Source organism: Perca flavescens, chromosome 4 (genome assembly GCF_004354835.1).
Source record: "Perca flavescens isolate YP-PL-M2 chromosome 4, PFLA_1.0, whole genome shotgun sequence".
In the NCBI taxonomy this organism is placed as follows: Eukaryota; Metazoa; Chordata; class Actinopteri; order Perciformes; family Percidae; genus Perca; species Perca flavescens.
Window position 1 is genome coordinate 18,333,919 of NC_041334.1, and position 22,090 is coordinate 18,356,008.

A 22,090-nucleotide genomic window follows, 5' to 3' on the forward strand; every position below is an offset into this window, starting at 1 on the left:
TCACATTCGCTGGATCTTTGCGCAAACGCACAAATGCAGATGCAGAACAGTTCCTGCTGTCAGGAGTGTGACAGTGTCCAGCAGACCAGACAGGGGTCTCCGGTTTGAGACTGTGCAGCCGACAGTAAGTCGCTCCTATCTCCCTGATGGACAGGTCTGGTCTGGCGTAACACTAGCCAGGTCTCTCTGCCTTTTCTCTATCTGCTGCTCCCTCACACACCTCCTCCTCCTCCCTCTATCCACACACTGTAGATGGGTAACATAGAAAATGGTGTTCCAACAACTCAAGTTACTGATACACAATATCCATAGTGCAACAATGTCACATTTGCACTTTTTGGGATCCACATTATCCCACTGATGTCGGTGTTGTGTAACATGTAGGCACAGCATGAAAGACAGACACAGCAGTTTCCCTCCTCTTCCCATATGTCCGGGATTTATATTTTTATATTTTATATTACAACAGATGCACACGTCTTCTCTACCTATTTTCTTCTGCTCTGCTTGCCATGTGGAAAAACTGATTACTATCTGAATAAATGACAGCTGAGCGGGATAATCTCCTTTTACACACAGAGCCAATCACACTGTTGTGTTTATTTATCCGGCTGATTTGGCAGTTTCTGATGTTTGCACACAAGTATTGCTTATATAGGAGAAATAAAAAGTCTGTTCCCACATATCATAATCATTCCAGGTGGATTCGACCTTTCTTCTTCTGACAAGTTGAAGCAAATGAGGGGATTAGTTGAAAAATGAAAAAAACAACTGAAGGCTCCATGTTTTAGCTGCTAAACCTGGCTATGTATGTGCTATGTTTTTTTTTTGAAGAATCACTAGATTGCCACAGCATTTTTCAAAAAATCTGCTACTGCTGCAGATGTTACCCTATGCCAAATACTGAAAGTTGCCAGTTTAAATGGACCGATTTAGTATACTATATGGCATGACAAAAACAGAAAAAGAAAAGGGAACATTTGGACTACCTCTATGCAGTTCCCATGAGAAATGATTTCGTAAAAGCTAAACTACAGAAAACAATCATATAAAACTTTAACAACGGGATAAAAAGAGTTTAAGAGACTATCATCAGCTTGTCCATATGGCAGCAGAAGTTTTTTGTGCGCTGGTAAAAGGAAGCAGGCAGACAAATTCATCCCTCCTACCTCAGAAGATAAGGATGAAGAGATAAGAGGAAAAGAGGAGGCACCATCTGTACAGCAGTACAGAGCAGCTCTGGGAATTAAGATGGAACAGACGCACACACGCACATGAATGCATCCTTTGCAAAAGCAACACACTTACTCGCTTACAAATTGTAAAAATGATTTGCTGAAAATACACACAGAAAAGCACGGACCAGATTTCATGTTGAAATCCCCACTCTTCTCTCCTACCTCCACTCTAGTAGAGTCCACTCTTCAGTCCTTTGAGAAAGTCAGCTGCAGTGGCGGGGATTTGCTTTCTTATCCTTTCCTTTTTGTCTCTTTTTGTGACTCCACGCCTTCATATGTCAGGCATGTGTTTGCATTCCCACATATGTGAGCTCCGGTTGTGGCGAAGGCCAGAGCCAGAGACACAGATGGCACCCAGATGGAGACAGATAACCGAGTAGACCAGCGCAACACTGCACTACACGCACTCTCTCTCTCTCTCTCTCTCTCTCTCTCTCTCTCTCACTTTCCTTCTGTGTCTTCGATGCTGCTCTTTCTCTCATGTGAAGCTCACTCTATCTTACTATCAATCTGCCTCCGCTGTTGTATTTATTGTCTTTAACTCTCTTTCTCTCAATGAATTTTACGTCCTCTCTTGCGCTCGCTCTCTCAAGCTCTGAGGCTCCCTCCCTCTCAATCTCTCTCTTTCAGTTCTAGCTCCTCCCCTGTTTTCCCACACACTGTCTTCTCCTCCGTTTTTGTGATGTCACAACCCCCACCCCCTCTGTCCCACCTCCCCCTACCCATTTCCCCCATGGATCCTGGCCAATCATCCACTGCTGACTGGCTCTATTCAACCTGCATTCACCGGCAATGGCCCCTGCAATTAACATAACTAATTGCTTTGGCACCTAAAGGCTAAACAAGAGGCCGTGCCAACAGAGACAAAAGTGTGTGTGCGTGCATTTGCATGTGTGTGTGTGTGTGTGCATGTGTGTGTGTTTGTGTGTGTGTGTGTGTGTGTGTGAGTGGGGTCCTTTGCAACCCCACTCCTTACCACCCTCCCCTCTACCCCTTCAAGAGAAGAGGGGCTCTCCCTTTAAAATGTTTTTATACTAAGTACCCCCTCCTTCCAGGCTCTTTCATTGATGCCCTCTTTTGTCTCAGATTCTTAATGCGGCGCACAGCGCTGCCTCACCAGCCAGTCCATTGTGGGACACTTGAGGAGCATGAATGAGTTATTCTTCGCTCCTCTTCTACTCTCTTATCCCCTGCGCTCCGTCTTCACTGAGTTAAACTTAAATCACTGTCTGATTTATACCCGGCCTTGCGCACAAGTGCTGCTCTAGACACAATGCAGGTTAAGATAATGGAGCATGGCTGAGATTGGGCAGCATGCGCGCTTTATTCACTCCTGCCTATTATTTCCTTCACCAGTTTATTTCTGGAAAGTACAGAGGATGATGCTCAGTTCATTCTAAAGCCTGGGGTAAATAAAGCTTTAATCTGTTTTTAATTAGACAACCGACAATTGAGAGAACATGATCAACGTGTGAGAATTCACAGGCACTTGGCTGTGTAAATAAACAATCAAATGCTGTAAGATAAATACAAACAGTTCATTAGGAGAGGGTGCTGCCCCTTTCTCTTGCCCAAATGCATAATACACACTTATGAACAGCACTGATTTAACTTAAGGTGTAATCCTTTTTTGTTCTGCCCTTAAGGTAAAATCGACACTAATGTGAAATATTTCTAAGCAATTACACATAAAAACTTATTGTGGGTTGCTATATTTCAGCGGGTTGTCAAAAGCTAGATTTTAGACTGAATAATCATCCATAATAACCTCTATCTCCCCTCCTCTCTCCTTGTAGGCCGGCTTTATTCAGGGTGCATCTGGTCAGCCAGCAGGCTCAGAGGCAGGGCCAGGTGGCTGTGAGAGAGGGAGGGGGTGGAAAGATGGAGAAATGAGGAAGGCCCTGCATACTGTAACCCACATGCTATTGTAGCACATAGGAGGTGGTGAGCTCCAACTGATCCCACCGATGGACAAAGGCTACCAGCAGATTTAGATTATAACCCAGGTGTAATGGCAGGCAGGTGGCTGATCAGTGAGCGCGCTCATTGGATTGCTTTGCCGTTTTCTCCACAATAGGCGGAAAACTAAGTTAAATCTTGTCTGATTTTATCCTTTCTACAAAAAAGCTGGAGGGGAACTGACAGGAAGCACCAGGTTTCTGCACAACAGTGGCAACATAAAAAAGAAATGCGACTCAATGTCTTATTCAAGAATTTGTATTCGGCCGTATGATCAACAACACTAAAACTGGCTGCAACTAAAAATTTATTTTCATTATCAGTTCATAAAAATCAACTATTTATTGTAAAGTCTAAATGCGGTCAGAAACAAGCAGGCGTCTGATAAGCCTTTAAAACACAATAATCTGTTACTCCAGATGAACTTCCTGGATCGTATTTCTCACCGGTACCTGAAGCTACACGCCCCCCAGCAACGTAGCCCCGCGCACTGGTTTAACGCAGGGCTGTTCCGGTCTGAGTCTCAGCTTACCCTTGAAGGAAATGTGAGAAGCTGGTTGTCATTGTGACGGGGGGGATTATACAGGCCAGTAGAAGTTGTCATTGTAAGCGACAAGAGATCAATTAAGAGGCTACAGGGCATACAATATTGGATTTACAGGCAGCACTCAAGCAACCACTTTTCTTTCCCCATGTACGATCATCAGAAAGGTACTTATGAGCACTTTTACAAATAGATAAAGGTATCTTGCAGCACTTTAAAGTATATTGGCCTGAAGTCTGAGCACTGGTCCTTTCAAGAGTGTCCCAAACAAGGAGAGTAAACAATACTGTGCATACAATACTATGTATGCATACTGTATGGCTTTCTTTTACTGTAGCTGCTCAAGCCTCACACAGCTGTTTGCCATTGTGTGTATGCAAGGGAGATAAAGAGAGAGAGAGTATGCAGCATCTGTTTCGGTTCACACGCTCCCTCGCCAAACTTCCACTTTTAGAAAAAGTAAACAGCATTTTTTAGAGAGGACAGAAAAAAACGAGAGGCAGAGAAGGAGGACAAGAGGGAATAAGGGATTTTAAGAATTGGTGATTGAGTAAACGAGATATCACCAAAGTCAGAACATGAGTTGCCTACATGTGTGTTTGTGCATTCAAGACCACAGAAGGAATAAAGGTTCATGTGCTTTCATTTACATGCATTTGCATTGCTTTTTTCAGTATTGCTCAATGTTTTCATTCAGTAAAAAGTATAGTGGCCTCAGCCTTATGATATTTCATGGACCAAGAAAACAAATATGTAATTGACCACAAACTCCATGCATTACCTTTACCACGGTCTTTACACTCCTGAATCACTGGATGCGCATGTGCCTCTAGGGAAAACATTTTCTAAGCTTCCATTACCATGACATTAGATGCCGATGCAGCCTGCCCATGGCTGCATGAATGGCATACACAAGTGGTGCATGTGCTCGGAATGGGAGATTGCATCTCTAAAAGGGAATGTAACGGCTAACCTTCATTTTATTGAAAGGCTAATTAACCCTTGATATCTGGGCTTTCACACCAACAATAGCAACATAACAACAAGGGCTCTACTGATGTGGGCATGTTGCAACAGGTAAAGAAGATAAGATAACAAGTTTAAAGTCTTAACAAATTCAAACACTGGATTGGTGGTTTATAGTTTTAAAAATGAATCACAACAGCCAAGGAAAGCAGCAAGTACTAGTACAATGATAGCGTAATGCATTTCGGGGTGACCACAGAGCTGCAGATTTATTACACTCTGCCAAGTGGTCCAGTGAATAAGGAACTGCGTTTTTTTGCCACAGACTAGAGGACTACTACAGACCCCCCCGTCCTTTGAATTGCATACCCATGATGTTGGTGTTGTATGGACATCCTAATCCATACTTAATATTTTCACCAGCAGTCCTCCCGTGTAACTAACGTCAAGATAGAATATCCTCTCAAGAAACAAGGTCTCTTGGGCAACATGCCACGTCAGCTCCGCTAGGTGTTGAAGAAAACAGAAACTCTGCCTCCAACACACACTGTGCAACTGGAATCACATTGTTTTCCTAAGGCAATACAACTCACACATGGTGAGAGCATTTTGTTCTCAGCACTCATGGAGGGGTTTGAAAGGGTAATCTGGCTGATGGGATTTCACTGGGAGAGTTGCTGCCAAATCAGTGTGAAACGATGACAGAGATTTTCATAGGTTAAAAAAACCCTGTGCTGCCGCTTTGTATTTTTTCCCAGCCACAGCTTCCTACAATCAGAAGCTTTTCCACTTCACACTGTGTTAAGTTAATCTTTGTGAGATATTGTGTGCATGTGGTGCATGTGTCTGATGTGAATAGGTATGAAACGGTTACCGGTTTTATGATAAACCACGGTAAAATTCCTGAAGGTTAGTATTACCATTTCAAATTTTAATTAAAACCGTGTTTGATTTTTCTTTTGGGGGGCATTTTTAGGCCTTTATTTCCACAGGACAGATGAAGACATGAAAGGGGAGAGAGAGGGGGAACGACATGCAGCAAAGGGCCGCAGGTCAGAGTCGAACCCCCGGCGTCGAGAAGCGCACCTCTATATATGTGCCCCTGCTCTACCAACTGAGCTAACCCGGCAACAAAACTCATGGTATATACACATGGTATATACATGCACAATTTTACATTGCTTTGCTTATAAGGGTTGTGGTGCTTTTATATTGGATTTGCTTACTTAAGATGGTGTTCATTTAAACCTGCACTAGGGAAACTTTTCCTGAAAAAAATATCTTTTTTTGCAAGCTAAATTACAGAGTTGGGCTGGATAACAGAAAACCCTCCCAAAAACAATGCATGAAATTTCCCTTTCTTAGCATATCTGGTCAGTCACAACCAGTGCTGCCAAATCTGTAAAAGACTACATCTCATTACTTGAGCATAGCATGTGAAGAAATGTCTTTTTAAATTGCTGTTGTCTGCCATCTTTAATGTTAATACAAATCTTATATCGTTTTTATTTATTTTTGAACATTTATAGCACATTTGAACAATACTGAGATAATACTGATAACCATGACATTTTGGTCACTATAACCCTGATATGAAATTGTCATATGTTTTATCTCTAGATGTGAATTTGGCCTTATCAGTTATCAAGCTTGTCTATGGTCATACAAGTGCGGAAAGTGAGCCAGAACAGCTAATTCTGGCCCGACTCCCCCTTGGTTTCACTTGCCAGAGATCTGTAGAGGGTCCACCAAGGCTGTGTATCGCCTCACCATGACTTACCTTTTATAATAAAATTGAAAACACCACAAAGACAAATGACGGACAGAGAAGGAGAAACCACACCAACCGGCTTAAATCACTGGTTTGCTAGGTTGAACAACCAATTGCATTGCTGAATAGGCTCAATTGCTGCTAATAAGAACTAACTGGAGACAACAGTACCGGACACACAGCAAAATCACTGCCCACTCTGACACCTGCAAAAGCTCAACAATGGCCAAAGAACATTGGTTTTGTGCGTCAGGGCCCCTTACAATTTGGCAAATAACCAGATGTCTCTCTTTCTATCTCCTCTCACCCCCTCTCTTTCCAGCTATCTGATAAACATGTCTCTTTTGGTTAATTATCCACGTTATGTTATTTTTCCCATCAAGCCTCATCATCGCTGCCCTCCCCCCTAACCATCTTACCAGCAAGGCTCCCCTCCCTCTCCTTCCCCTCTTTCCCTCCATCTCATCACTGTTCAGACTCCTGATATTCGCTAATCTGATGCAGCCATAGATTTCCCTGTCTGATCTCGCATGGCCACATTTTCCATTACATCTTCCACAGCATATTTATCTAATAGGGACACGTTATTTTCCAGGTCCATGTCTGTCTGGAGGACCATTTACTGTAAAAAAAACAAACAAAAAAACCAACAACGAATACAACACAATTAGCGATCCAATAAGATGCTTCTCGGTAGTAATGAAGACTAAAGTGAGGGCTATTTTCTCTCTGTCCGCAGGGTCAGATAAACGATAGGTCATATAAAGAAAAGAAAAAAACAGATTTTACTGTATGTGTTGGTTCTGGACAGTGAACCTTTAATAGTAGTACTGGAGGATGGCACACACACACACACACACACACACACACACACACACACATTTGCTTTTACTTCAACATTCTCAAATACCAAAAAAAAAAAAAAAAACATTTCAATCTCCTTCCACTTGGAAAGTTTGCTTGTAAACAAACAAAAGTTATGTTTACATTCAGTGTGACTCACCAAAATGCATTGCGTGTTGAGCTCTACAAAAACATTCCTCATAAAAAAATCAATGTTCAATGTCATTTACATCAATGTTCAAAAGCTTGCAGTCTTCTTCTTTCGTGTCTTTGCTGGCACATTGCTGGCGCAGTGCTGCATGTATCGGTGTGTAACTGCCCCCCTTGATCAGTGGAATAGTGCAACACCATTGGTAGAACTGTGTGTAGTGTTTCCCAAATGTGCATGTGTGTCCTCGGGCCCAAGCACGAGATAAACAAAATGGGGACCCACTCAACGAAAAACAACTCCCTAGAGGTCTAAAACTCCAGAGGAAAACTTTAAATTGCATTTGACAAACCCCAAAATGATTGTGGTAAGCAGTGTGGCTGGATGGATAGACCTTTTCACAAACCTGCTTGACGACATAGGGTTAGTTTTCAAAGCAAAGCTTCTAATTCTGTGCCTCTTTCTGTTGTCACTTAGTAGATGGTTCAAAATTGCCAATCATACGTAGTGCATTGAGATATCTTGACCATTTTAAAAAAGTATGATGTGCCTTGGTTAGCAAATAGCATTTATGTCACTGAATTAAATACATTTGTATGGCCTTGTAATCATCTAAAATAAACACAGACATGGTTGGAGACAGCAAAAAGGTTGCTTCTTCAGGGCAATTCACACCGCTAGCATTTTTTAAGCATTTTGTTTAGACATCTGTCTCTAGGGACAATTATGCTTCCATTTCTGTTATTGGGAGAGCTGGTTCTGGGGACAGTATGGTTGGAGTCGGCGTGAATTAAAGGTCCCATGGCATGAAAATTTCACTTCATGAGGTTTTTTAAAATTAATATGAGTTCCCCTAGCCTGTCAATGTTCCTCCAGTGGCTAGAAATGGCGATAGGTGTAAACCGGGCCCTGGGTATCCTGCTCTGCCTTTGAGAAAATGAAAGCTCAGGTGAGCCGTTTTGGAATCTGCTTGTTATGAGGTCATAACAAGCAAGGTTACCTCCCCTTTCTCTGCTTTGCCCGCCCAGAGAATTTGGCCAACCCATGAGAGAGAGACATCATGGCGTTCAAACGAGCAAAGTGGCAGTTGGTCAAGGCCACACCTCCACCCTCCACCTTGCCCCTCACACTCTCATCCTCAATAGCCACAGACACAGAAATGGCACATACTAAGGAAAGCTCATTGTGGGACTGGCCCTTGTGGCTGTAATTCTGCACCAAAGCTGAATTTCGGGAAAGAGACTTCAGATACAGTATTAGGGGACCACTAAGGTCTATATAAAAGCATCCAAAGAGCACCATGTCATGGGACCTTTAAACGAATGGAGACTTTGGTAGAGCTCAAGCACAACCGGTCTTACGACGTGTGTACATTTTGGGTAAAACATTTGCTAAGCAAACCGTTTAAATTGCGTGAGAAATCTGCTCTGCCCTTGATGTGCATGCCATGCCACCAACAGTACTAATTACATTGGCATCATCATGTGTATGCTAGTAGAGCACGAGATAGAAACAAAGCAGGCTCATCAAACATGAGCCCATAGTGTGTCACTACTATCAAAAACTAAACTTGGTGACAGACAAAAATACACCAGCCACAACTGTGAAAGGTCTATCATATGACATAACACCATGTTCAATGTATTTTTAAATGTAATCACTTTTTAGGGCATTTCCGGACAAGATTTGTTGGTCAACAATGCTTACATAATTTGGATGGAAGGCCTGCAAAATAAATCCTCTGCGTTAGTTTGGACATGGCTAGTTCAAAACTATCGATTCCCTCAAGACTCATTCACAGCTCATCCCAAAGACGTTAAAAATAAATGGGTGCTGTGACACAAAACAACTACTGACTGGTACTTTAACCCTGTCCTGACGTCCCACTAGCCCAAACACGCCTTTCCCCTCCCCTCTTTCCCCACAGTCCACCAACCCGCCCTTGCCCCCCTCTGTCCGTCCATTCCATGACTATTGTGCCCTCCTTTTCAGGCATCCTCATATCACCCAAAACAAACGGGTCCCGTATTTTCCCTTCTCTCCTCCTCCTCCTCCCCCCCCTCCTTTCTCTTATTTTCTCTCTCTCTTTTCCTCCCCTACTCGGTGCCGATGAAAGGCAGGCATTGAGCCGGCAGTGGCATTCCAAAACCTCAGGCCTCGGCTCCAGTGTGTCTGGCTATTCAACACTGCTGGGAGCCATTAGTTTAAGTAAGGTCTGACCCGCCTACTCACCCACGGAAAACCCTCAGATGTCCTATTACACTCTGCACACAGAGGGGAGACACACGGCTGCTCTTAGGGTGCAACGAGTGTGTGTGTGTGTAAACACCAGACAGGGACAAATAGAGATGAGTAAATATAAGAAGTGCGGGTAGGAGGGAGAGAGAGACAAGCATGTGTTTATAAGTGAGAGGGAAAGTGAGTGAGAAACTGTTTGTGTGTTGGTATGAGAGCGGCAGAATGAGAGTGGCTGAATGTGTGCTTAAAATTTATGAGCGGTGGGTTTCATGCTCACTTGGCTGCATCTTCCTAAAGTTTCCACACAGGGAAGCCAAGTGCGTAGCCAGACGCCAAACCCTTCTCACCAATAACTCCCCTTAAACGATATTCAACAACCAACGCACTTTTCAAAGTCTCTCTCCAGCCGCTCTCTTGTTTAACTTATGTACCAGATACGCTGTCAGGGATATCCATCTATGGCACTCACAGTTAAAACCTTAAATGCAGCAATTTCGCTAATTGGAAAATGATGCCGTGGATCAGAACTTGCCAGCCTCACCCAATTGTTGGCACATAAAAATGAATAGTGCTCATAAACAACTCCATGTTTGGGAGAAGTTGTGTGTTAAAAGAGTGTGCGCACGCTAAGATGTGGACAAGCCCACACACAGACATAACACATACAGTGAGTAACTACGCACTGGGCATTCCTCTCAGTACAACAGGCTTTATTTTAGTGACAGTACTGTGTATTGTTAACAGCTGGCCAGTAAAAGATTTGTGACTTTTGAAATGACATAATTTATGGGTTAAGTCTTTGTAGAGGGTGTCACCTTATGAAGACAAACTAATATCTTCTTGTTCCCTCTGTCACTATACTCACTGATGCAAAACATACATGTTGCCCCACGGTTCAGATATGAAAGAATTTAATTATAAGAAGCAGTATACTAATTATAAAATTATTTTGAGTGTAAGAAATGACTCAACAATTAGGAGGAAAACTGCTCAAAGGTAGCAGCTTGCCTTAATGTGTCTTGCACTAATGGACAGAAAATAGAGAGCAGCCATTAACAAATTATACAATGCAACAGCATGGATACCCTTCTATTTTCAAAGTTATTACAATAAATGGACTTACATGCTGTGTCAAGGTTCATAACAACTTCCACTCTTGTCAAAGCCAGCACACCAAGCTGCTTCAAATGAACCTCGCCAGTGGGCTAAAAAAGGAAAGGTGGTCTTTACTGAAAGGCATGCGATGACAACACCACCTACGATTCAATGTTCCTTTATGCTGTGTATATTTTTGCCTGATGTGAAGCTTCCTGCTACTATGATTCTATATAATCCTTCCATGGGTCTCCTTTTCTCTCCCTGAGGCTGTCGGAGCAGCTGTGTTGTTCTCTTGCCTGGCGATGGCCACACCTGTGATCTGCAGGTGGTTCATCTGGCAGCGGAGCCGGGAACACCTGGCCAGGCAGAGATAGAGCCTCCAGGCTTTACTCTGTGTGTGTGTGTGTGTGTGTGTGTGTGTGTGTGTGTGTGTGTGTGTGTGTGTGTGTGTGTGTGTGTGTGTGTAATACTTTTTGGGATTTCTAAAAGGCTCAATTAAAGCTGAGTGAAGATAACGGCTGGCTTTGCTCACAAACACACACACACACACACACACACACACACACACACACACACATTAGGAGGAATGTGTTGGCATTTCCCAAGGTTAAGCTTCAGGGATGTTTTGGCTTGTCAATGTTGCGATACAATCCTCAATGTGTGTGTGTATGTATGTGTGTGTGTGTGTGTTTTGTGTTGTGTAATGGAGAGGGGGTGTATTTACAGTTTTACTTGTTCTGGTTCTTTTACTTTTCAAGACATAACAAATCCATCTAAACCTCCCCCTGCCTTCCCAGTTGTTCCTGCTTATATTTGCAGACAAAATCATACAAATATCTCCGAACAGGACAGCAGGAGACTGTGGCAGCACCTGCTCTGTTGTTGCTTTGCAGACCCAACGCGGGTATGACGTCTCGCTACAGTACCCCGGTAGATCAAACACGCAAAGACAACAAGCAGAGACACCAGCTGAGGACAAGACACATAAACAACAGCACCCAGAACACATTCCACACTGGGAGCAAGAGCAGAAAGAGTGCAATGCGAGTTTATGTGAGTATACGAGAGAGCAGGTCCCATTCTCTGACAGCACAAGGCCCAGCAGGAGTGAAATCAGAGAAGGGACAGATGAGGTGAACTTGACAAAAGTCATAAAACTCACAACTGACACTCGGGAGCTTGGGAGTGATATTGGCTTAGGCTATTAGATCCTCTGTCACATTCACTGTGAGTGTCTGATAAAGTGTGACAAGGCCAAGGCCACACATCATCTTCATCTTTATCTGTCAGGATGTGAAGCAGTCATTATCTGGGTCAGACTTTGCTGCATATGCTTGTTGCATGTGCTTTATATAAACATTACATGTGTTTCAGCTAATAATAATTCATGATCATTTTAAGGAGAAAAGAAACTAGGGGCAAATGGCAAATTGAAGAAGAAAAAAAGAATAGGGTTTTGTGTGATTTTGCCTATATCTTGTCAAACCATGAACTGAGACTTCTCCCTCAGAGTCTTCAATAAGAGCTCGTACACAGCTGGATGTCAGCTTTCCTCTGGCCGATGACAGGCCAGCTGCAGTTGGACTCTCTGCGTGGTGGCCAAGACAGACAAGCGAGGATGGAGAGAGGGATAAGGACAGATAAAATGAGACGGAAAAGTAACGGGGAGAGAAAGATAGGGAACAAAGAAGGATGGATGGAGGGAGGCCGGACGTCAGACAGAAACAGGAGGTGAGAAAGAAGCGCTGGGGTAACCCTGGAAGGCGTGGAGAAAAGGGGGAACCAATGCTAACCCCTCTTTGTCTGAGCCAAGTGGGAAATGATGGAGGGGGGGGGGGGGGGATAAAACATGGGAGAGACAGGGGGCATTAAAAAAGCATAATGTGGTGATAAGTTCCTTTCACTTGCATTTTTTTTGTTGTTGCTCTGACCACTCTGATTCACTCTGAAGTGACTGGGCCCTTTTGTTCACAGCCAATGTCCCTCCACTTAGAGTAGAAGACCGAATAAATGCCTGCACACAATCCTGGGACCTGCATGCCGCCATCCTGATAAAGGAAACATGATTTTTTTTGCTCCATGATGATTCAAATTTAACACAGAAGAACACACAAAAGAAGCTTTCATCCCTTTTGGTTGAATGTTTCAAAAGCCATATAAAAATATGCAAAAACACTCTCCAAACCGTGCGAGGCGCCTTTTTGTAATAGTCAAATGTGTCAAAGCAATGTTTATGCTACCGAATGACACCTGAATACAGAGGCCATGGCGGTGGCTGGCAGTATAACAAAATGACAGTGTTAACAACACACAGAAGCCAGGCTGAGACCTGCAATCACCAGTGAGAAGCACAGAGCTGGGTTTATCTTTCAGAGGCGGGACAAGTGATGTTTTGTCAGGAGGTGGGTGAGCTCGGACACTCTAATTGCCCACGTCTCCTGTACGGCTGGTATTTCTGAGGATTGTTATTGGCAGGTGATGCTTGGCGCAAGATCACATCTGGATCTTATCCTCTCTAGCCGCTCTGTGCAGCGCAGCACAGCAACAAGAAACAGCTGTGCAAAACTGGCTTCAATTAGCCTCACATTCTCCCTGACAGTTAATCCCTTTCTATTCCCCTTCTCTCACAGTTTTTTCTTCTTCTTCCCTTTAACTGTTCGGTCACTCCTTCTCTTTCTCTTTTTTTAAGCTTTGCTTCAGGTTGCCACACTGTCTGAAGTAATAGGCATGGGAACACAGTGTGCTGAATTGGAAACAGACAATGGGACAGAAAGCTGAGAGGTCTCACGAAACACGGAACATGACAAATCCTATCTGTTTGAAAAGACTGATGATGGTGTTTGCAGTGGTTTGGGAATTCAACACACGGCAACTTGATAATAGGATGCAGAGATTATATATTTTCTCTTCCTGTCATTGGGTAGTAAACATTTCATTACAATTAGGGTTCATTGAAATCTTAGACTCCAATTTACTGTATACAGCATGCGAACCATAACAGTAGATATGTGACACACGCAATTAAAGTCTGTTTAAACAGCCATTTGGTCACATACTATTACTCCAACAGAAGATGCCAGATTCTTTGTTGTGGTTCTTACATGTGGAGCACTGGGCAACAATATGACCCCATAAATTGAAGTGTTTAAACATCTCCTTTCCCACTAAAACCACACTTTGCAAACACTTAAGTGCGATCCAGCAGTGCAGCACACTGAATGTTGTCGCTCAAGAGTCATTAATCAAATTCAGCTCAAACCAGTTCAACTGCACACCATCTTGACTAAGCTAAAGTGCACCGGGGAATCCAGCTCAGATTGGTCCTGTGATAGGAAATGGGAGCCAGGTTTGAGGTAAGGGAGACATTTGATGGGCTTGATGAGCAAATCTTAAAGGTTCTGCAGTCATTGTAGCCCTGGGGCCCGAGTAAAACACTAACAGGTGGTAGTGCTGGTGGAAAAGACCCACGCAGAGACCAGAGGGAGTAAGAAGGATACTGGGCTAGCAGCCTGACAAACACAAACACACACCCAAACACACACATATTACAAAAAACACAACATTAATGACACATAAGCAATACACAGAAACAAGCATTTGCAGCGCGGCAAAAAACACGCAACTCGGCGCATTTGCATATATTTTCAACAGATGCACCTGAAACAACACTTCACATGCACACAGCAGACGCACAAACATGCATACAAACAGCCCACAAAGACAAGAAACTGTGCAGGGATGACTCAGAGAAGATCTGCAGGCACCTCTCTCTACCTCCAGCGCAGGCACATTCTCCCACATGCAACACAACACAAAGGGCCTACGTCTGGCAACGCTAACAGCCCACTCAAGCCAAAACCAATTAGGTCTCTAATGCAAACCTGCAGGGCCCCTTTGTCGTTTATTTCCACTTTTAATGTCAGAGGATTGGAATCTGACTCTATAAGCCACCCAAAAGAAAAGAAGGAAAAAGGCAAAAGGGAAATTTATCATGGGGTTCCAAATCATCCACATGTTTTTAAGTTGAGCTAATTGAATCAATGTTGAATGGAAATGATTGACTAGTGTGAGCAATGTTAGCATTCATTCTCTTTAACACATTTTCTTGCAGTGTACACACATCCTCTCTCCTTCCCAGAGGGCTATTTAGCTTTCTGCAAAACATCAAATTACTCCAACGATTACGATAAAACAGAAGAACACACATATTTGAGCTTTTGCGGATTGTAGTTGGAACCAAAGTTTTCCAAAACAGAATTTCTTTTTCAAACTCAGAATCCATCATGTTTATAGTTTTATATTACAGTACACCCTCTGCTGCTCCCTGGTGGCAACTGTAGCCCCATCAATATCATCATCACCACAACATCCCCATCAGCATTACAGTCATGTCTTTGTCAGGTGATTATTTGTTTCTCTGTGGGGGGGAAAGGGGACCAACTGGAGTCCTGAGGGGAGCCACAGTGACACATGGGGGCCTGCAGTCGTGCCCCCGGGCCCTGCTGACCCCACTTGCATTGCAGGACTGTACTATTGACCCCTGATATAAAGCAGGCAGAAACCGCAAGCGAAAAGAGAAAAAAAAAACTCATCCTGGCATTAAGCAGCAGCTCCAGCCTGGTTTCACACCGCCTGGTGTTTTTGTCTTAAAAAGCTGTAAAGTCCAGATGGTGGAAAGAGAGAGAAAAAAACTTTGCCTGGTGGATTAAGGGCTCCAAATCCTCCACTGAATAGACACATAGACCGAAAGCTGCTATTCAATTAAATAGGAGCATAATAGCTGTCTTGTGGCTTTTATAAGGGATAATGCATCCAATAGAGTGTGTTATGCATAGTTTATTTTCACTCTTTAGTGGATCGTAATGAGCATAAGATCTCAGCAGACAAAGGGATGACTGAGTTTTTGTTTGGTCATTATAATGATTTGATATGATCTGAAGTAACACATTCAAAGGTCTCCTCTGAGGACTTAGCCTGCTCCAGGAGAAGAACCTAAAAATAATAGAGTGGGGTTTTTGTCTGTCCACATTATGTAGAGAGGCTCATTACGAGGCAAATACAGCCTTTTAGATGAGATTCTGGTCCTTAACGTGTAAAACATAGAAAAGAGATCAAGCACACACGGGCAATTAGTTTTAACTTAGCGTGATGTATTATAGTGTGCAGGTGCAAATGTACATAGCCTATCTGTTAGTTATTTCTGGTAATAGTAAAGTGTGATGCTTCATTTTACACAGCATGTTAAGCATAATTTAAGGTCTACTTACAATTTAAAGCACTCGGCATTCCGACCATGCTCCTCTGTCTTTGAGTTCTCTTCCTCTTGTCAGAATTATGGCTCATACGATCAAAATCCTTCAGTTTATCTTCTATACAGAGCATCTACAAGATTAAAACACTTTAAAAAATCTTTTAAATTAAATAGAGTGGAACGAAACCTGCAGGAGACGATCGATCCGGTCCACCACCAGGCATCAGGTATGTAGTCCTTATAGCGCTACAGAGAATATTTGAGTAGGCGGTACTAATTGTCAGCGTTTAAGCAGAAAGCCAATAACGCGCCGTTGTTACAGCAGGGAAACGTTGTCTCTTATTATCTGCAATGATTAACTCCAAGCGGCAACAATAGGAGACCAGCGCTCAACTCACATAATCCTCACAGCAGACACACTTCCACTGCCTTGAGCAAAGTCGTTTATGACCTCGACTTGTTGGTGTATTGATTTTGTTTTTCAGAGCCTAAATCTATAGCCTGGAATGCCTCCACAAATTGTCATTGAAGGATAGGGGGAGCCTGAGGAAACTTAAAAGGATGCATTGCACTTGATAATATGTGGCCATAAGGGATGAATTATAATTAAAAATGTTGCACCATACAACCAAGCATAAAGGCAAAAACAAAAGTTGAATATTTTGTGTGTCATCTTTTGAGCTTCATATAAGCCAGCACACAAACATCTACAGTCAGAAGGATCTGGGCTCCATCCAGAGTCTCACGTGTTATTCTTTTTTAAAAGCATAACATTTCAGTGTTGGCTGAGATGATTGTGAGCTGTACCACCCCCAACACATACATAAACATCCACCATCATCTTTCCATCCTCCACCCCCCTGCAGCCACCCACATATGCCACATGCTCCTGTCCTCCCCCTCCCCTCCAGCCCCCCATCCTCCACTCCTGCCAGGCTGCCACCTGCTCTCTGCAGCATGCTGCACAGCTGCTCTGCTACAATAACAAATTAAGGTCCACCGTGGCAGGCAGGAGTCATTACCTACTGCTCCTGCTATGGAAGAGCCAAGGAGCCATCGGCTACTGCCTCTGTGTGAGGGGAACACAGGTTCACCCCCCTTTTTGTGTAGAGCTCGGGGCCAAGGGCCACTAATTGTTTTGATGTGGAGCACAGGAACAGGGGTGCTACAGTTTGGGGACACAGAAGCTAAGAGTGACTACTTGCTGTGTCTGTGTCAGGAGCAAGTCACATGCTGCTGACTGTGCTGTTTTCCCCGTCAATGAAAGGCAAAGAAAATGCATGACATTTCCAAAAAAACACATGATCAGATCCCTGCTTAAAAATCACTGATTTATTTACCAGAATCCATTCTTGAGCTATTGTTTAAGAACATAGAAACATAGTTGGATATGTGCATCCTCAAATTTGATTAGTAATAAATAAATCAACAAGTAGATTGCTTTTTTATCTTTAACTCTTCAAACTTAAATACTGCTTTCTTATGGGTAAATTCTACAAATGGTGACAATGTTACTTTCTTATTGGTGTTATTAAAATAACAATGCACCAAATAAGGTACTTGAAGGTTGTTTTGTGCCGATCCCTGCATTGGAATCTTGCGATAAATTAAATTCACTTGTCACTTGTCAAATGTAGTGAGAGCATTAATTGAAATGGAAAAGCATGATAAAAATGCATCAGGAAATAATTTTCATTTGTTAATGACTAAACAGCAGTGTGAAGGTACAATCCACAGATGAGGTGTGGATATCAATATTTACAAGAAGTACTAACGGATGAAGCAATGTTACTCTTTGATTTAGAGAAGATTAAGTAAAAATCAAAGTCACAAACATTTTAACGATGTTGCCAGTGAAATTTAGGCCTACTGTTTTAATGAAAAGGGGAGACTCTGTAGTTCTGTGGATCAACCACCCACATAGTCTCCGGCAGGTGCACCATGCACAGTTCATTTACTGCCTGCACCTGCCTGAGAACACAAGACACAACAAAGTGAAGAAGATAATGTTACTGTGAACAGGCTGTTCTGTAATACCTTGAATACGTTGTAATTACATATATAAGAGGAATATTCCAAAACAGTAAAATTAATACAACTTTCTTTGACTGGAAAACATGTCAAAATCACATATATTTATTGCAAGAGAAGGCTGTAGAAGTGGGGGGAGTAAAGATACTTGGAAGCATGCAATCAGCAGGGCTATAGGCATACAGAATGAACACCAAATGTATTTATATGGGTTTTTTTGAGTTACATTCTGATTGTACATGATTGGACAGACACATTTCTTATTTCAAATAACCTTCTGTATCACAACATGATCTTTCATTATTTCAACATTGACATCCATCAATCGGTGTAATTTAAATCTACATGTGTAGTATGTATTCAGTGAATTACTCATACAATGAATCAATCCAGACTGAACCTTTGATTGTGACAACAATGTCCCATCTAACTCATCTTGTCAACAAGCTCAGTGACAGGTTAACAAAGAGATGACTAGTCAGTTAGCAGGAAGCTGACGTCAAAGAAGAAACTCAGAGGCTCAGACGGTGGTGGGATTTGCAGTGACCATTATGGTCCCTCTGTGTGTGACAGCTGGCCATTGCCCCCCTTTGTCGCCTTTCAGCGTCTTTGTCACAGCTCCTTTAATCACACCAGCAGGACTGTTACACAGCAAATCAGCTGACCTGACCTACTGGCTGACTGAGTGACTGTCTGAACATATAACCTACTGAGCGTTAGCAAAGTTTTTACAAGATGTAAGTAACCCTCTCCCATTATACCAAAGAATTCTCAACATGCAAACTAATGTGTAGTAAGCATTGTGCCATTTTCAAATTAAAGCCCATGCGAAGATAATGGAAGATGTCATGAGTATATGGAAAGTCCTATAATCCATCGTGAGCTCGCTGCCCAGCACCTAACAGCATACAGACAAAGGTAGCAACTATTAGCTGGGAAACATTATGCAGCATTTAGCAGCTAAAAGATGGATATTTCCAACCAGAGGTAAGCAAATACCAAAAACACAGCTAAAAAAAGTCAATATTGGACTTAAATGGTGGCATCTCAAAATTAATGATAATGTTGTTGTTTTCACATGGAGTACAACTTTGATGAATGACCAATTGCACCAATTGTCTTGAGATTGCTGACCTTTGAGTGGACGAAGAGAACCAAAATGGAAGGTAATATCAGCTGGCTCACACAACCTGCAAATATGTTAAATCACCAAGCTTCAAGCACCACGTATTTCGAGTGAACGCACACATGTATTTTGCAGTGCTTATGTGGTTATGTGGGAAAAAAAAAATGTCACCATCATGTAACCCTCCTGTGTTTAATTTTTTCTCTGTATACAATCACTCTGTATTTTTCATAAGCCATGGAGTGGAGAACCTGCAGGTCTTTCTCCTATCCACATGTGTACTTCTCAGCCTCACAAGGAACTGGCTACCCCTCCTCTTTGCCCAGTATGCTGAGATAAGTAATCACTTCCTTGCGGTGATCTAACAGTGCCAAAAACACTGTGAAAAGTTGTCATTAATAAATGAGCTCACACATTTACCCTTTGCAACCCTGCTCACTTACCCTCTCCACTGTACAGTGGTTGACCTGACAGATTCTTAATCCCCGTGAGGGAATGCTTTCTCCAATGATTTGCTCTTTCACTTCACTGTACTGACTGAGTCAAGAGGGGCCAAGCCGTTAGCTGGGACTGTTTACCCTGCTTTCTGAGCAGTCGTGCCATCTGCATGAGCTCTAGGTTGCATAAGGCCTGGCAGATATGACACCTCCGCAAAACCTGTTCCCTTCTATCAATTGTTTCAGTCTGCGCCTTCCAATATTATCTCTTCCCTCCCCTGTGCCTTTCTTCTTGTTCCCTCTGTTGGCTTTTCATGATTTCACTTTCCTTACCAATTATCTTTTCGTGATGTTTTGCTCCTCACCTATTGTACATCTCCCTCACCCTCTATTACGTGCATCTCTCCTCTGCTCTCCCCCTCCTGTCATCCCCAACAGCTGACAGAACAGACCCTGCCTGGTGGCGACACTTCACCCACGCCGACCCGAGCCAGATCAGTAGTGCATGTGGGAGCCAGACCCAGGGCCAAGGCCAGGGTTTCTGCTGGGGGTGGGGGGAGCAAGATGGCCCTAGTCATCATAATCATTCATTGCCTGCTGGTCCCTCTGTCCTCGGCCCCCTCCCACTCCTCCTGCTTTTTTGTCTTCCTCATGTCAGGGCCACACGGCACGCGTATCAGCTGAGCCCAGGATGCTTCGGAGTCAACGGGGTCAGGTGGCAGACGCTTGGTTAATTCTCCTGGGGCTGCAAAGTGCTCGCGTCAGCTCATACAAACGGACACTGAAATACACAGATAGAGACAGACACATATACATTCTCACAGACACAGATATGCAGTATTTACTGCACACAAAAAAAGACTATTATGTGGACTGTAGATTTTATTAGAGAGCTAAATTGTTTTGGGGGGTTTGATGAGAGTGATGGGGCAATGGGTCTGTCAGACAATCAGATAGATCGGCATTAGGAAGGAGGAGGGGAAGATTATAAACACATGACCAGATGGAGAGAGAGATAGCCCTATTATGTAGATCCTTCCATCCCTCAGCCCTGTCTCGTCTTGTTCGCTTGGATCCCTCATGCATATATACCTTTACATTATTCAGTAGGTTATAATGAGAGTAACTGAATGTGGTGGGGGTTAAAAAATGGTTGCTGGGCAGTTTAGATGGCAGAAGGTGGGCCACAGGTGTACAAGCCTGAGACTTATTCTTCTCTTTGACCTCTCATTATCACCCCCAAGTTCTCATCCATTATTATCCTGTGTCCTCGGGTGTTTAGGGAGCAGCGTGGTGTGTCTACTGCAGTCTGTTCACTGCACAGTCTGTCATTCATATTTGGTGAATAAATTATTCCATATTTTTAATCTATTATTGTCTGCTCATCTGTTTGTCTGTTTTGTGAAGTCTAACAATCTGCGCTTCTGTCTTTTGACCCATTTCCGATCTCTTTCTCCCCTCTCCGCTCATTTCTGACCACATTTCCGGTGACTTATCTAATGGCTTGGCAGGTGCTTATCAATAATATGATTTGCAGCTGCTCATCGCTTCTCTGACTGTCACTTTTGATTAAAATCTTTTCGAAATCCTACTGTCACATCTGCATATCTCTCCTCATCTTCCCCTCTATCTATTTATCTTTTTCTATCTCTGTGATCATCCATCTATCCACCAGCCTGTCCTGGGCGGCCTGTAGTGGAGCGTTCTGGTCTGTTGTTACAGAGGAACAGGTGGGACAGGCTAACAGTCAGAGCAGGCTTGAATCACACACACACACACACACACACACACACACACACACACACACACACACACACACACACATGCAAGCTGCAGGGAGACAGGCAGTCAGCCGCCCAGACACTGGCCCATATGGTAGACCTCTGGAGCTGTTGCCCTTTGCAGAGTAGGGGAGGGATATATGGAGAGATGGTTGGAGGATGGCAGGAGCAGGAGGAGGCAGAGGGAAGCGGGGGGAGGTTTAAAATGAATCAGCAGGCCACCCCAACTGTCCACTGTCTTTGGGGAGTTGAGACATGCATATATGTGGCTGATTGAACCGGGAGTGAGGATGGCAAGTGGGGGTTTTAGTGTATTCAGTTGTCTTTTTCTTTTACTATTTCACTTGCTTTTATTTATCTGATAGAAAAATACAAACATTCTTTAACATTTTCAACTTTTGAACATCCACTACATTAACCTGAGCACATCCCATAAACCATTAATATTTCCACAAGTAAAATAAAATATTTTGAAATGGTAAAATACAAATAGATAAAATAAATAAATCAATTATATGTCACGTGAAATATTTTCATGTGGGCATTAAGTTATTTTTCTAAACTTCTGGTTATCGTTTGCATTGTTTGTCATTTGTATTATGTTATACTTCATGTTAATCTTCACAGATATTTTTGCAGCTAGTGATGGAAGAAGTATT

General features: G+C 43.0%; 1 protein-coding gene across 2 annotated transcripts in view; it reads right to left on the bottom strand.

Moving 5' to 3' along the window:
- The window catches only part of cbfa2t2 (CBFA2/RUNX1 partner transcriptional co-repressor 2), a 36,194-nt gene extending 19,911 nt beyond the window's left edge, over positions 1–16,283 (bottom strand). The window contains exon 1 of one of the 2 annotated variants that reach the window (XM_028576513.1): positions 16,073–16,283. In XM_028576513.1, coding sequence (XP_028432314.1) covers positions 16,073–16,187 — 115 coding nt within the window. In that variant the 5' untranslated portion in view covers positions 16,188–16,283. Of the gene's footprint in view, positions 1–1,400; positions 1,833–16,072 lie in introns of those variants that run through there. The other variant, XM_028576517.1, reaches the window with a different exon arrangement.
- Between the last annotated feature and the right edge of the window lie 5,807 nt (positions 16,284–22,090).